General features: G+C 54.1%; 1 protein-coding gene across 1 annotated transcript in view; it reads left to right on the forward strand.

Annotated features, from left to right (window-relative positions):
- Positions 1-17403, forward strand: part of ABCC3 (ATP binding cassette subfamily C member 3) — a 39642-nt gene that overhangs the window by 6871 nt on the left and 15368 nt on the right. The window contains exons 2-18 of the mRNA XM_079798401.1: positions 2789-2965; positions 3310-3435; positions 3653-3790; positions 4523-4648; positions 4864-4925; positions 5566-5697; positions 7043-7234; positions 9367-9544; positions 9627-9788; positions 10263-10355; positions 11498-11701; positions 11812-11958; positions 12371-12458; positions 12827-12893; positions 13120-13246; positions 13322-13498; positions 17196-17363. Coding sequence (XP_079654527.1) covers positions 2789-2965; positions 3310-3435; positions 3653-3790; positions 4523-4648; positions 4864-4925; positions 5566-5697; positions 7043-7234; positions 9367-9544; positions 9627-9788; positions 10263-10355; positions 11498-11701; positions 11812-11958; positions 12371-12458; positions 12827-12893; positions 13120-13246; positions 13322-13498; positions 17196-17363 — 2364 coding nt within the window. The remainder of the gene's footprint in view (positions 1-2788; positions 2966-3309; positions 3436-3652; positions 3791-4522; positions 4649-4863; positions 4926-5565; positions 5698-7042; positions 7235-9366; positions 9545-9626; positions 9789-10262; positions 10356-11497; positions 11702-11811; positions 11959-12370; positions 12459-12826; positions 12894-13119; positions 13247-13321; positions 13499-17195; positions 17364-17403) is intronic.

Here is a 17403-nt window from a genome sequence, read left to right on the forward strand (position 1 = left end):
TGTGACAGAAAGAGAAGAATTAAGGATGACTCCAAGGATCTGGCTTGGAGAAGGAAAGCGTTACCCTCCATCGAGGTGGGCAGGCTGGAGAGGAGGGGATGGGCGGGAGTTCAGTTCTGGGCTTGTTGTGTGGAACACATCCATCGACATCCTAGTTCTGAGGACAAAGGCTCGGATGGGTACCCGCTGCCTTCTGGAGAGGACTCTGCCCAGTTGAGACATGCTTATCTGAAGGAATGGAGCCCAGGCTGGACCTCCCGGAGGGTCAAAGCAGCCACTGAGTCCTCACGCCCCCAAGATCTCTTGATTGCTGTCACAATGCAGGTTGTCTGTGCAATTGAAACAAAGTCCCCACAGCCTCTTGCTCCATCGCCTGCTTTCCTAAGCGTTGCCCTGTTTGAGTCAAGAGACTGTGCTGTGGGGAGCTGCCCAGCATGCTGTCGTCACTCCCGTTATGACTCACACGTGGAGACAGATGTTCAGGGAGATGAAGGAGCTCGCCCATGGTTCCATGGCCCCAAAGTGACAACCCTCACGGGATCCTCTGCATCAGGTTCTGGTTCTTCCTGTGGTCACTCCCCGCCTGCCTCAAAGAGCCACTGACTCGCACACCTATGCAGGGATTTCCTGTCATGCCCTTGAACTCGGGTTCCCTTGTCAATCAATGCGTAGACCATTTCTGGGCGCCTCCTGCATATCTGGCCCTGTGCTGGAAGTTGGAGGACGTGGGCCAGGGAATAGGGCCTCGTGTCTGTCCTCAAGGGCTCACGTTTCTATAGGAGGGAGGATGTGTTCAGAGGCACAGGGGGCGTGGCCTGGGAGAAACCCCAGTTTGGCATCACAAGGCTTGGTGGTGTCCTTGCTCCTGTTACCAGAGCAGGGGAAGCCTGCTTTTCTCTTTAGTGAGCTGGGCCTAATACTGCTCCTCCTCTCTACTTCCGGAAGTTGTTCTGAACCAACCAGCCAGTTAATGACCACATAAGTGCCACTGAAACATAAGGGACCTTTACCTGGCTGCCAAGGCCAGGCAGGATGAAGCAAAGAAAAACCCCTCTGGAGGCTGGGGTGCCCCAGAAAGGCTTCCTGTAGGAGGTGAGGCTCAGGTTGGGCCTAGAGAGATGGGACACGCACTGCAGGCTTGGAGATCTAGCCGTCTGAGTTAGGGGTGGCTGTGGACAGGCTCCCTGAGGGCATCTAAGTGGCTGGGCTCAAAGGGCTCGCTGAGATGACAGTAGAATGCATACGTACGTGGGTCCACGCACACAACAGACCACTAGGCAGTAATGAGGACGGGGTGTCCTTACTCACACTCAACCCCAAGGTTACACCACTCGAAAGCGGTACAGCCGGTTGTATTGAACTTTGCAATGAACAACATATACACGGTCAAAAAGTGTAAACTTGGAATATTTATTTAACAGAAGTTCGGTGATGTTTCTGCACTGGAAGGGTGAGGACGCTCGAGCGACTAGGACAGCCTCACCTTCCAAAGGGAAAGCAAACAGTGATTATCAAATCATCGTAAATCAGATAATAATGGCCAAAGCGAATTGCTTAGACTATGGCAGTAGATGCCAGAAGAAAGTTAGCCCGTTTCAACGTATTTACCCCGGGAAAAGGAGCTAAAGGGGCGAGTGAGGAGGCAAGGTACCATTTTCTTTTTCACAGTGTGACTTTTTAAATTATGTGCATGTATAACTTTGACAAAAAATAAAAATGATAATTATGTCAATTTTCAATTAGAAGGTAGGGGTTAACAGTTGTTAATAGTTGTCTCTAGGTAGATGAAATTGTGGGTGGTGTTTTATTACTTACTTTTGTTTTGTTTGTTTTTTTCTTCGTGTGGGTGGTTTTTTTAAAAAAAAATTGTTTATATTTTCTGAGCTTTCTGTAAAGAACATCTAATTCTTTGCAAGAAAGGAAAAAAAGATGAGTTGATTGATGGTCTTGGAGGAGGCAATCTCAGTAAAATACGTGTTTGCGTGTATTCTTCCACCTCTTTCAAAAAAGTTCTTAGGTGGAGTTAGAGTCCAAGACAAGGGGGGGGGGGGGTCTTGTCTGGACTCACTGGTTCCCCAGGACACCGGGCTTTTGGTGCTAGAACCAGGACACTCCCACGCAAACCAAGATGGTTGGTCACCCCAGGCCTGGTCATGTACAAAGCTCTCTCCGCATCCTGTAGCTCCTTTGAGCTCACAGCCACCCAGGGAGGTGGGTGGGGTGGGGGATGGCCTCCCTCATTTTACAGGAGAGGCATGAAATCTCGGGGAAGCTCTCTGGCCCTTCTTGGGAGAGGCTTAGAGAGAAAGTGGGATCTTCCACCATGTGCATATGTTGTTCTGATAAAATAAAAAATTAATTTGAAAACGAGTAGAACTCTAGAATGACAGCGAGCAGGTCAGTGGTTGCCAGTGGGACGGGCTGTAAAAGGGCACAAGGGAGCTTGTGGGATGATGGAAATCTCCGTCTTTATTGGGGCGGTGGTTTGGCAGTTGTGTACACCTGTCAAACCCATTGGATCATGGACTTTAAATGGGTGCAGTTTCTTGTACTTAAATTTTACCGCAGTTGAGAGGGAGAGAATATGAGGAAATGGGGCAACCAGGACCTCCTAGGAGAGCTCACACTCGGGACAACACGTGCGTGTTGGCACACTTACTCTCGCATCTTCACACGCCTTCTGACCCCGTGCACATGGAGTGTCTCTTTGGCCCAGCCACCGCCCTGGAGGGAGAGCCCAATGCTGCAGAAGGCAGCCAGAGCACTGACTTGTTCCCTCTGCCCCCAGGACGCCAACCTGTCCTTGCACACAGACACCCCGGACCTCACTCCCTGCTTCCAGAACTCCCTGCTGGCCTGGGTCCCCTGCATCTACCTGTGGGCCGCCCTGCCCTGCTACCTGTTCTACCTGCGGCACCACCACCAAGGCTACATCGTCCTCTCCACCCTCTCCAGGCTCAAGACGGTCAGGGGCTCGGGGCTCTCCTGCGGGTGGGGCTGGGGCCCCAGGAAGGGGGGGTGGTGGTTCTTTTTTGAATGAGTCCCTTCCCCCACCCTCAGCAGCTAGACAGGACTTCCCAGCCTCACCACCAGCTGCTGGGGCCATGGCAGCTTGCCAAGTGAGTCTGCAGCCAACTGATACAGTCCCTGCTTGGGGAGGTGCAAGCAAAGTTCCCGTCAGGGCTCTCCCACCCTTGAGAAGCTTCCAGCCTTCAGGGCCAGGCCCAGGCCGGCCCGGTAGCTTCAGGAGCAAGAAGTGATCGTCCCCACCTCTGGGCATGTCCGCGCCAACTTGTGCCCTCTCTGTAGGTCTTGGGTGTCCTGCTGTGGTGCGTCTCCTGGGCTGACCTCTTCTACTCCTTCCATGGCCTGGTCCACGGCTGGGCCCCCGCCCCCGTCTTCTTTGTCACCCCCTTGGTGGTGGGGGTCACCATGGTCAGTGGGGGGCCCTGGAAGCTGAGTGGGGGAGGGTCTCCAGTGGGTTGTGGGATTGTGGTAGGGGAACCGTGGGCTCTGAGGAGAACCTGGACACCTTAGCAGTGGGAAGAGGATGGGGGTGACCCCACAGACATCTGACCATGGGAGCGGGAGGAAGGGAGGCAAGCCCAGATGTGTGTGCTCTAGCCCCGCTTCCCCTGCCCTCCCCGCACAGCTGCTGGCCACCCTGCTGATCCAGTACGAGCGGCTGCAGGGGGTGCAGTCCTCGGGGGTCCTCATCATCTTCTGGTTCCTGTGTGTGGTCTGCGCTATCATCCCCTTCCGCTCCAAGATCCTTTCAGCCATGGTTGAGGTAAGGAGCTGCCGATCCAGACCTGTCTGGGAGGTAAACTCAGGGTCAAGGTCACTGCTGGTCCCAGGCTCCTCCCCTCTGCCCCTCCCTGGCTCCCAGGACTTCCCCTGGGGTTCAGTCCTTTTTGTGTTGTTCTCTACTTGCTGTATCTCTGCTGGGAAGCAGAACAGAACGGGAAAGGGGGGTCAGGCTGAGGACCAGTGTAACGCAGAGGAATGGGGCCATTGGTGGATATTCATGGGAGCGCAGGGGGCTGTTCTGTAGCCTCCACCAATGGCCAGTTTCTGTGAGGTGACACACAGGCATGGAGAGTTCTGGCTCCCCTGGAAGTCCCATGGTCTTGTTCTCCCCTTTCTTCCCACCTTCCTCCGTTCCTGGCCTTCCTCTTGATCTGCGGTGGGGCTGATGGTAGGTGGCAGGAACCCTGGGAGGCAATCTAGCATCTCCCCATTTTCCATCTCAAGGGGAGGCTTGGAATAATCCCCTTAGTCTCTGTGTGACCTTGGGCAAACTCTTAGCCTTTTGGAGCTTCATTTCCTCGGTTGGAAAGTAGGTGTCGAAGACTTCCTACCTTGTAGGGGAGACAAGGAAGGTTGGACAAGGTGATGTGGGTGAGGTGCTTGGCACAACACCTGAGGTAGGGCAAGTCCTCACTGAACAGGGGCCCCCTCATGACCCCACTCCCCCCAAAGGAGCCTGGTGTTCTGATGCTCCTCCCCGTTGTCCCCCCAGGGCAAGATCTTGGACCCCTTCCGCTTCACTACCTTCTACATCTACTTCGCCCTGGTGTTCTTTGCCCTCATCCTGTCCTGCTTCAGGGAGAAGCCACCGTTTTTCTCCCCGAAGAACGTCGACCCTGTGAGTTTCCCACGGAGGCTGGGTGGGAGTGGAGCTTCCACGCCCGGCCCTCAGCCAGCCCTTCCCAGCACTTCCAGTCCCTTCCATGCCCAGGTCATCTCCACATGTGCCACCTGGGCTTGGAGCTGGAGGGCGAGGGGCCCTCCTCCCTCTACTCTGCCATGAGAGGGTGGCGGGCACTCCCTGATTTCCCCCATTCCACTCTCACCGTCTAGAACCCCTGCCCGGAGACGGACGCTGGCTTCCTCTCCCGCCTGTCTTTCTGGTGGTTCACAAAGTGAGTTGGTTCTACCTCTAGGCTGGGCCAGAGGGAGGGGTCCAGGAGATAGGGGGTAAGAGGGAGGAAGGGGAGCAGGCTGGAAGTTCGGGGGCCTGCGGAGCTGGGCCTGGCTGGCCCCTCTACCCCAGACCCCCTCCTCAGTGGCCATGGGGCAGGAGAGGATGGGGAAGCCTGCTTGTTTGGGCTGGAGGCTGCGTGCAAAGGCCAGGCCTGGCCCAGGCTCCAGGCCACAGGCCAGCCCTGCGTCTGGCAGGTGGCGAGGACAGGCCCAGGGGCTAGAAGGAACCCTTAATGAGCTCTACGCTCTTCTGTCATCTCCTTGGCCGCCCGTCAGAGTGGCTTGAGCAGGATAACTGTGTCTGTGACCTGAGTGACAGCTCGCTAACCCTGCAGCATTGAAGAGGGCCCCAGCCAGCATGCACTTCATCACCAGACCCAGGGGCCAATGGCGCATCTGGGGAAGAGGGAGAGAAGGGGGCTGAGAGAGGAACTTGGGATGGGAAGCAGTGGCTTCCAGCCTGCTCACTGTGGCAATAAAGGAGACACCTCCCTAGGGAGCCCCTTCCTTCTGGACACCCTGGTCCTAGTTCCAGGCTGCTAAGCTCTGCCCCCCTGTGTGGCCATCTGCCTGCCCCAGGCTGGCCATCCTTGGCTACCGGCGCCCCCTGGAAGATCAGGATCTCTGGTCCCTGAACAAGGAGAATCGCTCCGAGCTGGTGGTGCAGAGACTGCTGGAGGCCTGGAAGAAGCAGCAAAAGCAGGCAGCACAGTAAGGCCCTCCCAGCCCCCACACCTCTCCACCCGGCCCCTTCATGCACCCTGGTCTCCTGAGGGGAGGCTGCTGGACCTGGGCTGATTGCAGGAAGAGGGTAGGGAGAGCAGGGGTAGGAGGTCCTGAGGTGGGACACTCGGGCCTGGTGGGCCAGCTCTCCCCGCCGCTGCTGAGGCCAGAGAATGGCTGCCACTTTCAGAGCACTGATTCTACCCCAGGCATGGCCTTGAGCATGGAGAGGAACTCAATCTCCAGCAGCCCTTCACTGTGCGTTCTGTTGTCCCCTCGTTACAGCTGGGGACACAGAGGCTTAATGGAGTGCCCAACGTCCCCTCCCCTCGTTGGTGGTGGCAGACCTGCAGAGCTGGAATCCACACCCAATTGTCTGGCCCCACTGTTCTCACCACTGCACCTCCAGGCCCGAGTGAAGGGTAGATTCCCTCAGGAGGGGCAGGGGCTGGAGAAGATGGCCCTCCAGCTGAGGGGCCTTCCCACTGGCAGCCTCCCACCAGGGAACCCCTCTCTGGCCTCCTGCCCAGCCGAGAGCTGGGGCTCTGAGTCCTCCCTCCCTACCACTGCTGACCTGGGACAGGCCCCTCCCCAGGATTTCAGTGTGTGTTCAGTCAGAGCCCTGATTACCCCCGGGCTGTCGGAGGAGCCACAGGCTTGAGCTTGGTCAGCAATGTTGTGGCTTCCGTGGCTGGGAGCCTCTGGGAAGCCCTATGGACCCCCAGTCTGCGTGGTCACTCCTCTGGCATCTCCGTGTCACCTCTACCCCCTCCCTGCTCAGCTCCCCGGTGACTAGGCCGCTAGCCTTCCCTGCCCATGCATCCCTTCCCTCTCAGCATCCTCCCTGGGGTGGCAGCAGCAAGCCAGAGGCTGGCCATTGCTGGGTTATCGTCCTTAGGTAGCAGCTAGGGTACCACTCATATCCCCTCTAGCACCGGAGGACAGAGTGTCCTGGGGAATTACCTGGACAGTCACCTTGCCCATCCCCCTCCCAGTCCTGAAAGTCAAGAAAGCAGCTCCCGCCGAAACCGGTTTGGCTCAGTGGCTAGAGCGTCAGCCTGCGGACTGAAAGGTCCCAGGTTCGATTCCGGTCAAGGGCACGTACCTTGGTTGCGGGCACAACCCCAGTAGGAGGCAGCTGGTCGATGTTTCTCTCTCATCGATGTTTCTAACTCTATATCCCTCTCCCTTCCTCTCTGTAAAAAAATCAATAAAATATATTTTTAAAAAAAAAAGAAGAAGAAGAAAGCAGTTCCCCTCTTCTCCTCACTCACCCCAGGCACTTGGCTTCATGGGGCCCATTCCTACCCACTGCTCCTTCCTCCCTGACCAGACACAAGGCCGCCACGGCATCTGGGAAGACAGTGCCCAGTGAGGATGAGGAGCTGCTGGGGGGCCGGCCCAGGCCCCGGGAGCCCTCCTTCCTGCAGGCCCTGCTGGTCACCTTTGGCCCCGGCTTCATCATCAGCACCTGCTTCATGCTGATCCAGGACCTGCTCGCCTTCGTCAACCCGCAGCTGCTCAGGTCTTACCACCCTCCCTCTTGCTGCAGCCCTTCCCTGGGCCGGGGGAGGGCGGGCTGTCCCTGAGGACTGAGCCCAGAGGACGGGACGACATGTAGTGAAAAGAGCCCCAGCCCAGGAACCGAAGGGGCTCTCTCCACTGTCTGGGTGCCCTTCGGCAGTGGCCGTGCCTCCCACCTCAGTTTCCCCGTTCGCATCCAGCTTATATTTACCAGGTACATACTGTGTGCCGGGCTCCCTGTCGAATGCATTAACATTCTTTAAATCCTACAAAGTGTCCCTATTCCCATTTTACAAACGAGGAAGCAAAAAACTAAATTTAAAACACACACACACACACACACACACAGCCCTAGCTGGGTTTTCTCAGCAGATAGAGTATTGTCTCCCAGACTGAAGGGTCCTGGGTTTGATTCCTGGTCAAGGGCATGTACCTCGGTTGCAGGCTCCTCCCCAGCACCCCTGGGTGCAGGAGACAACCAATCAATGTGTCTCTCTCACATCAGTGTTTCTCTTTCTGCCTCTCCCCCTCCCTTCCACTCTCTCTACAATTCAATGGAAAAATATCCTCGGATGAGGATTAACAAAATAAACAAAAATAACAACCGAGGAAGCAAAAACTCAGACAGTGAAGTGACTTGCCCAAGGGCACACAGCTGATAAAGATGGATTTGAGTGCTGGGCTCTGATCTCCAGCTACAGCATTCTCTCCAGATGCTAGGCTCTCTCATCTGTCACAGAGTGGCTTGGGCTTGAAAGAGCTCTCAAATGAGGGGGGTGGGAAAGAGTGCTGCCTAGCCGCCCAGCCGCCAACTCCTTGCCCCTCCATTCATGCACTCATTTATTCACTGAATATTTATTGAGCCCCAGGGTACTGCAATGGTGCCAGATGCTAGGGACGCAGACATCGAATGAGCTATGGTCTTCATGTCTTATGGGAGAAACCAGCGTGTAAATCCATTAGAGCACAATGCGGGCAGAAATGTAGTAGGTGTCTGGACAACCCCAGGAGGGGTGAAGAGGCCAGCTTGGGAAGGAGCAAGGGACATTTGCAGGCCAGAGAGGTTATCAAACTTGGAAGGACAAGCAGGGGTTAGTGAACCAGGTGAGGAAGGAGGGGAAGTTGCGAAGGCCTGAGACACCATGACTCAGGAACTCCAGGTGTTTCTAAGTGCTGGAATGCAGAGGGAGGGGCAGAAAAAAACCAAGGGAGAGGGAGATCCTTGAAAGATTTGCGGCCAGGGAGGGGCATCTGCTTTGCATTTGGAAGGATTCCCAGCCAGTAGTGTGGGGGGTATAGGGCAGGTGGCCAGGTGGAAGTGGGCCAACCAGGGTAGGTGAGAGCCCAGGCCAGGAATGAGATAGGATTCCAAAGCGACTCTGGAGATGGGAGAGGGGGTGTGGTGTGCCAGGGAGAGGGAAGCGTCAAGGGTGACTGGGTTCTGGCTGGGGTGACTGGAGGACGATGGGTCTTTTGCTGAGAGGATGAACTCAGTGGGAGGAGGGGGCTGGGCACTGGGCGAGGTGGTGAGTTGAGTCTTGGCCACGTGGACCGAAGGTTGGTGGGGAGTTCTCAGTGGATGAGTTAAGTGAGTAGCTGCTGAGAGGGGCAGAGAGGGGGAGGGGTCAGAAGGTTAGAGAAGTAAGGAGGGCTGTGGAAGAGGAGGTGGGTAGGGCCCTGGAGAAGGTCACCAGGGGGCACTGGGACTGGCTGATGTTGGAGAGGATGGATTTGAGGAGCAAGAGTCTGTATGGTCAACGCAGTAGGCTCTGAGAAGACACAGGAAAGGCAAATCCAGGAACATGTGGCATTACTTCCTGCCATGTGGTCCAAGCAGGCAAGAAGGGCAGGCAGGTGAGGCTGGTGATGAGAGTGATAGAAGGAAGGGGCAGTGGGAGCCACAGTAGATAGAAAAGGAGGTGAAGGCAGAAGGTGGCAAGGATGGGGGGTCATGGTCTTGAGGCAGCACTGGGCTAAGTCCCCCGGGTCTGGGGGGGTGGGCAGCAGCCCCCACCTGAGAGGTTTCAGAGCAGGGGACAGAGTGGAGGCTGAGGGGGAAAGGGGAGGGCAGTAGAGGGAGCCGCCTGGGGAGCCCTCCCTCCCCACCCTCATGCTTCTCTTCTGCCCTTGCAGCATCCTGATCAGATTTATTTCAAACCCCACGGCCCCCACCTGGTGGGGCTTCCTGGTGGCCGGGCTGATGTTCGTGTGCTCCGTGATGCAGACTCTGATCTTGCACCAGTATTACCACTGCATCTTTGTGACGGGGTTGAGGCTTCGTACGGGGATCATAGGTGTCATCTACAGGAAGGTCAGCTGGAGCTGGGCACGGGGGTGGGGGGGCTGGGGAGCCTGGCTTGGGGAGCAGCTCATCACCTGCTGTCTACCTGCAGGCTCTGGTCATCACCAATTCAGTCAAACGTGAGTCCACGGTGGGAGAATTGGTCAACCTCATGTCAGTGGATGCCCAGCGCATCATGGACGTTGCCCCCTTCCTCAACATGCTGTGGTCAGGACCTCTGCAGATCATCCTGGCCATCTACTTCCTCTGGCAGGTGATTCTCAGAGCCCGACTTCTGCTCCCTTCTTCTGACCTTGACCTCGCTGAGAAAGGGCGAGGGAGAGTTACCTGGGTCAGTGGAGGGGTTGCCTAATGGACACAAGGGCTTCCCTAGGTATTTGGGGTGGGGGTCAGGACTGGGAGGATGCTAGTGTCTGCAACCAAGTCTTTCCAACCTGGATGATTATCCTTCTCAAAGATCCCAGGGGAGAAAAGAGGGACGAGGAGGCAGGGTGTGTGTGACGGACTGTCACTGTCTGACTGTATTTGCCCTCCTGGGTGTCTGGACATCCCTCTGTGTCTGCCTGTCTGTGCCTGTCTGTTGTCATTATCTGATGGCTGACTGCGTCTGTGCAAAGTCATTTAGGCTCCATCTCCATGTTTCAGATCAATAAGCCTCTATGTGTTGGGTTCTGTCTACGTATACGCTTTGGTTGTCTGTCTTATCTATTCCCCTGTGCCTCCTCAGAAACTGGGTCCCTCCATTCTGGCTGGCGTCGCCCTCATGGTCTTGCTGATCCCAATCAATGGCGTTGTGGCCATGAAGATGCGGACTTTACAGGTGGGCACTGTAACAGGTGTGCAGCTTCTGCCTGGAGCACCTGGCCCGGTGCTGGGGAAGGGCATTCACGAACCCGGGGCCCCTCGATTATTTTGTTGACTCACTGTGGATGGCTACAAGCCACGTTCACAAACCGTAGCTCACTCTGGCCTCACCACAACCCTGACAGGGTTTTAGGAAAAATGCAGCTGAGGAGCCAAGGCCCAGAGAGATGATGGCAGTCCCGCGTCAGGCAGAGCTAGGACTTGAACCTGCATCTTCTGGTCTAATGAGCACTTCTCCTGCCACCCTGTGCTGAGTGTGACTAGCCAGTCACCCAGTCCTTTATTGGCAAACACGTGTTGACGTCTTCAGTCGCTTCCCACTGCGCATCGAATAAATGACAAAGTCCCTGGGACCACCTACCGGGTCCCTCCCTGCTCACCTTGCAAGCCCTTACCCCCTGAGATATGGCCAAATTTCTGCCAGTCTGGCCTTCTTACATTTCTCCAAAGCACCGAGCTCTGCGTACCTCTGGGCCACCTTACATACTGTTCCCTGGGATGCTGTCCCTTCCTTGCTTGTCCAACTCCTTCTCTTCTCCCACCTCCCAACATAAACTGATTTCCCAGACTCTCACGGAATCCCGTTGTTTCCCTTCAGAGCATGCATACTAATTTATTGAGCATTTATTTACGTAATTGTTTGCTTCCCACCTGCCTCCCCATCAAACTGTCAGCTTCGTGAAGGCCGGGGCCTTGTTTGAGTTGTTCATCATTATCTGCCCCACGTCTAGCATGTGGCCTGGCACATAGTAGGCACTCAACAAATAGGGGTTGTGCCCTAGATTAGGGACAGGATCTCGCTGGGGACAAAAGGAAAGTACAATGTGCCCTAGAGTCCCAGGGGAGGGGACAGAGGATGCTGCCTGGGAGGGACCATAACGGGTACCGAGGCTGGAGCTGGATTTTTGTCGGGAGGAGAGGGGAGACTGGGCTGGGCCTTCCAGGCTAAGGTGCAGCACAGGCCCCGCGGGGAGGAGGGAGGAGGAACGGTGAGCAGCCCGCTGGCCGCAGCCTGGGCCAGTGCCTGGAAGGTCCCAGCCCCTGTGGGTAGAGGTCCGGGTTGGGGAGTGGAGCTCGCCACTGCCACTCTTTCCACAGGTAGAACAAATGAAGTTCAAGGACTCGCGCATCAAGCTGATGAGCGAGATCCTGGGTGGCATCAAGGTGCTGAAGCTGTATGCCTGGGAACCCAGCTTCTTGCAGCAGGTGGAGGGCATCCGACACAGTGAGCTCCGGCTGCTGCGCCAGGCTGCCTACCTCCATGCCATATCCATCTTCACCTGGATCTGCACCCCCTTCCTGGTGAGGCTCTCCTTCCGGGCTGGCCTCCCGTCTCCCACCTCCCACCTGGGCAGCCCAGGCCTCAGGGCCCAGCACACCCCACCCTGACACCCACCCCCACTGCTCTCCAGGTGACCCTCATCACCCTCTGGGTGTATGTGTCTGTGGACCCAAACAACGTGCTGGATGCTGAGAGGGCCTTTGTGTCCGTGTCCCTGTTCAATATCTTAAAGAACCCCCTCAGCATGCTGCCCCAGATAATCAGCGGCCTGACCCAGGTAACCCCAGTGGGGCTGGGGATTCTGCTGGAGCGAGGGCAGGTTGTTGGGGTCACTTAGGTGCAGGGGATAATCAAGGAGAGTTACTGGAATCAGGAGGGGGCCATCCGACATTATGAAGACATTGTTCAAAGTTGAATGAAGTCATTAGAGTCAGGGGTCATTTGGGGTCAGAGGAGGTCAGGTCGGGTCCCTGGAAACCTGAGTTCTGGAGACAACCTCCTCTTACCAACCTGGACTCTGTCTTTGGCAGTGGGAGCCAGGGAAGACTCAGTCACAGAAGGGCCCCCAGTGTCTGGGCCTTCAGGGGGCCTGTCCACGCCCCGGAAGTTGAGGGCCAGGCAAGTGTAAGAGGGAGTGGAGGGGGATAGAAAAGGCATGGCTTCCGGGGCTGACACACGCCCTCCTGCAGACCAGCGTGTCTCTGAAACGGATCCAGCATTTCCTGACCCAAGATGAACTTGACCCCCAGTGTGTGGAAAGAAATACCATCACCCCAGGTCCAGACACCCCTGCCTGGGCTGCTCTTATAGCGGCCCTGCTCCAGAAAATCCTTGTTCCAAGCTTTCACCTTTTCTCTCGTAACCCCCTTTCTTCTTCCTCTTTCATATCTTTAACTCTATGCCTGCCTTTGCCCTCCTCTCTCTGTTCTCCTGTCCTTCATCCCTCCCCAGGCTCCCCCCACTCTCCTTCCTTCCCTGGGGCTCCCTGTGCCCCTGTCCCAGGACTTCCTGTCTCTTTCACTATGCTCCAAGCTTCCCTGCCTTCTCCCCTTCGCCCCTTCCCCAGGGCTCCCCGTGCCTCTCCCTCCCCACCTCCCCCTTGCCTTGTCCCACTCCCCTGACCCTGCAAACCTTGACCCTCCCAGGCTATGCAGTCACTATAGACAATGGCACCTTCACCTGGGCCCAGGACCTGCCCCCAACCCTACACAGGTACCAGCTTCTCCCATCCCTTTTAGCTGCCTAAAGGGGGGCAAAATTCAGATCAATAAATAGCAAAACCTGCCCCCGACCCTACCCCCAAGTCTTTGTCCTGGAAAGCAGGAAGAGCCTCCATGGCCAGGGCGGTGTCTGGAAGAAGGAAGGGTCTGGGTCTCCAGGTGGAAGGTTGGGTATCAAAAACCTGATCTTTGTCTTTGACTGGGCTCCTGTCTCCCAGCATAGACATCCAGGTGCCAAAAGGGGCCCTGGTGGCCGTGGTAGGGCCCGTGGGCTGTGGAAAGTCTTCCCTGGTGTCTGCCCTTCTGGGAGAGATGGAGAAGCTGGAAGGCAAGGTGTATGTGAAGGTGAGTGGGGTAGGGACTCCTGGGAAGGGGAGCTTGGCGAACCCCCAGGTAACTGTGGACTTCTCCTGTGGCCAGGGCTCCGTGGCCTATGTGCCCCAGCAGGCCTGGATCCAGAACTGCACTCTCCAGGAAAATGTGCTCTTTGGCCAAGCCCTGGACCCCAAGCGCTACCAGCGGACCCTGGAGGCCTGTGCCCTGCTAGCCGACCTGGAGGTGCTGCCTGGTGGGGACAAGACAGAGATTGGAGAGAAGGTACCTGGTCCCCTCACATCCCCTGGGGAGTCAACATATACAACTGCCCACCTCAGCCCAGCCCAGCCAGGCCCATATATGCACTCATTCACTCATTCACACATTCATGTAAATAGATCATGTCCAGCTCTGTGCTAGGCACTGGGGAAACAGATCCGTTACTGGGGGGAGGCCAACTTGTGAACGGGTGGGGGCTGTAGAATGCCTGCCCGCCAGGCTGAAGGCCTGTGCAGGGGACAGGGAGGGCAGGGAGGGGGAATAATGCATAAGGAAAAGCATCACTTTTGAGCCGAACTTAACAGCTGAGGAAGGAGAGCTTGTCATTCATCTGTTCATCTATACACTCGTTCATTCACCAGATTTTAACACACACCTATACCCCAGGCAATATTATACAGTAGCGACTCTACCAGTCTCACATCTCTGCCTTCATAGAGCTTACGTTCTAGTGGGGGAGAGAGATAATAAGCAAGATGAGTAAAATATGTAATATTTTAGATTAATGCTAAGGGGGAAAGAATGAAACAGAGAAGGATTCCAACTCCTATCCTGGCCAACACTTGTGGCTTTTGGGAGGGAGGGGGGTTGTTTTTAGATTTTGATGGTAGCCATTCTAATGGGGTGTGGTGATGTAGAGCATCTGTTCATGTGCTTATTGGCCATTTGTATATCTTCTTTGGAGAAATGTCTGTTTGAGTCCTCTGCCCATTTTTTGATCAAGTTGTTCGTTTGTTGAGTTGTAGGAGTTCTTTATGTATACAGGAGGTCCCCAAATAATGTTATTTCATTCAGTGTTATTCTGTTATGACATGATGACATGCTGTAGGAACTTAACTCTTATTTACATCGATTATATCATTTGGTTTCATTATATGTCATTTAGCTTAAAGTCATAGTGACTTACAATAAGAGAGGAATTACTGTACTGGATTTTAGCCCCTTATCAGATATATGAGTTACAAATATTTTCTTCTGTGGGTTGCCTTTTCATTCTGTTGTGTCTTTTGACACACAGTTTTTATTTTTTATATAATCCAACTTATCTATTTTTACTTTTATTACCCATGCTTTTGGTGTCGTATCCAAGAATCATTGCCAAATCCAATGTCATGAAACTTTCCCCTATGCTTTCTTCTAAGTATTTTAGCTCTTTTTAAAGAAATGTATTTTTATTGATTTCAGAGAGGAAGGGGGGAAGAAAGAGACAGAAACATAAATGATGAGAGAGAATCATTGATCGACTGCCTCCTGCAGGCCCCACACTGGGGACTGAGCCCGCAACCTGAACATGTGCCCTGACCAGGAATTGGGAATTGAACCAGTGAACTCTTGGTTTATGGGTCAACACTCAATCCACTGAGCCACACTGGCCAGGCACTCTTTTGTTTTGTTTTTAATACTAAAGATTTGAGCCTGTATTTCCTCAAAACAATGGCTTTCTCTTACATAACCATTGATGAATGATCAAAATCCAGAAATTTTAACATTGATATAATATTACTATCTAATTCACAGTCTGTACTCAAATGTCATCATTTGTCCCAGAAATGTCTTTTTTTAGCTATTTTCTTTCCTGGGCTAGGATCTAATCTGGGATCATGAATTGCATTTACTTGTCATATCTCTTTATCCTCTATCAATCTGGATGATTCCTCAGTCTTTGTCTTTTAGGACCTTGACAATTCTGAAAAGTATAGGCCAGTTATTTTGTAGAACGTCTCTCAATTTGAACACAGTTAGATGCACATTGTATATTTTGGGGGGAATTACTAAAGGAGTAATATTATGTCCTCCTTGGTGCACCATATTAGGAGGCACATGATGTCAATTTATTAACAGTGTTAACTTTGATCACTTGACTGAGGGCATGTCTTTTCATTAATCATTTTATTTCATAACTTTCACTGATGAGTCTCGCCTGAGTCAGTGTTTACTATGATGTTTGCCAAATACTAACTTTCTACCTCTGTTCATTCTATAGTTATTAGTTGGCATTTGACGCTAAGAAAGAGCTTTCTCCTCCTTTGTCTTTTTTACTTATTCATTTATTTCTTTATATCAATTTGGGCTCAAGATTCTTATTTGATCCAATGGATTATAATCCAGTACCATTGTTATTTGTCTTTTTTTTTTTTTATTATTGATCCTTTAGAGAGAGAGGAAGGGAGAGGGAGAGAAAGAGAAACATTGATGTGAGAGTGAGACATCAATCAGCTGCCTCCTACATGCCCCCGACTAGGGAATGAGCCTGAAACCTGGGCATCTGCCCTGACCAGGAATCAAACTGGCAACCTCGCGGTGCACAGGACGATGCCCAACCAACTGAACAACACCGGCCAGTGCTCGTTATTATTATTATTATTTTTTAAATCCTCACCCCAGGATATTTTCCCATTGACTTTTATTGAGAGTAGAAGGGACTAAGCAGGAAGGAGAGAGAGAGAAACATTGATGTGAGAGAGACACATCGATGGGTTGCCTCCTGCATCCACCCCAACTGGGGCCGGGGATTGAACCTGCCCTTAACCGGGAATCAAACCTGTGACCCTTTTGTGTGTGGGCTGATGCTCTAACCACTGAGAATATTGGCCAGGGCTCATTATTTATCTTGATATTCAATTTGTGAATGAAGGGTTTAAGTTGGGACAGCTGAAAAGCTGCTCTGGCTGCAGTGTGGAGGGACCCCAAGGCACAGGGCCCAGTGAGAAGGCCCTCCTGGCTGTTTGGAGGAATGATGAGGACCTGAGCCTCAGCAGAGGGGATGGGAAAGTAGGAGTCCAAGGTCATAGGAACCCAGAGAAGACCTCCTCCTCTCTGACACAACTCCTCCTTCCCATCTCCATTGGACCCACTCTGACCTCCCCACACACAAACCTAATTTAGGGCCCAGCACATAGTAGACACTCAAGAAAGACTGCTTGGTTGAATGCAGGCATTCTCACATGCCTCAGTCACCGCACCTGATTCTCCCCAGCAGCTCCAGTTCCCATCCCACTTCTGCTTGCCTCAGGGGTCAGTTTCTCGGGGTACCCCTAAGAGCTGGGCTGGAGGGATGAGGAAAGCAGGCTGTACCCCTGGGGTCTGCCCTCTGGGCCCAGCCTTGCTGCTGTCTGCATCAGTTTCCCCTCCGGGGTTTAAGGAGAGATCTTACCTCCCCTCTGGCACGTGAACGATGTCAGGGTTGATGAATTCTGGGGTTGATGCTGGGTTTCTGTCTTCGCTTCTGACCTTAATTGTTCCGGAACTTGGACAAAGTCATTACCACCTTGGGCTTTCATTTCTCCATCTAGAAAGTGAGGCTAACAACACCTCCCTGGAAGGAATGACCTGAGGACCAAATGAGCTCATTGTTATGAAAGTCACCTGCAAACTTTCTGGGTGACAGAAGAGTCAAAGGTCGGCTAGGGACCGCCTGGGGATTTCCAGCTTCCCAGAGCGTGAGGGTAGCAGGCAGGGGAACCAGTTGGGCAGGGTGATGGAGCAAGGGGAGCAGGATGTCCTCACGTGTCCCAGGAGGACTCTGAGAGCCACCACCCTTTCTCCATGACCTCACAGCTTCACAGACAGGACCAGGCATGTGAAACGGGAATTCAGAGGCGTGCCTGGCTGAATGACAATGGACAGGGCCCTTGTTCCCCTGTGCCTATCTGACCCCCTTCCTCCCAGGACCCACCTCCCTCCTCTCTCCCCCATCCAGGGCATCAACTTGTCTGGGGGCCAGCGGCAGCGGGTCAGCCTGGCCCGAGCCGTTTACAGTGATGCCGACATTTATTTGCTGGATGACCCACTGTCAGCCGTGGACTCCCACGTGGCCAAACATATCTTTGACAAGGTCATCGGGCCGGAAGGTGTGCTGGCCAGCAAGGTGAGGCCTCCGGGAGGCTAAGGGGCTAAGGTGAGATCTA

Source organism: Cnephaeus nilssonii, assembly GCF_951640355.1.
Source record: "Cnephaeus nilssonii genome assembly, chromosome: 19".
Classification (NCBI taxonomy): domain Eukaryota; kingdom Metazoa; phylum Chordata; class Mammalia; order Chiroptera; family Vespertilionidae; genus Cnephaeus; species Cnephaeus nilssonii.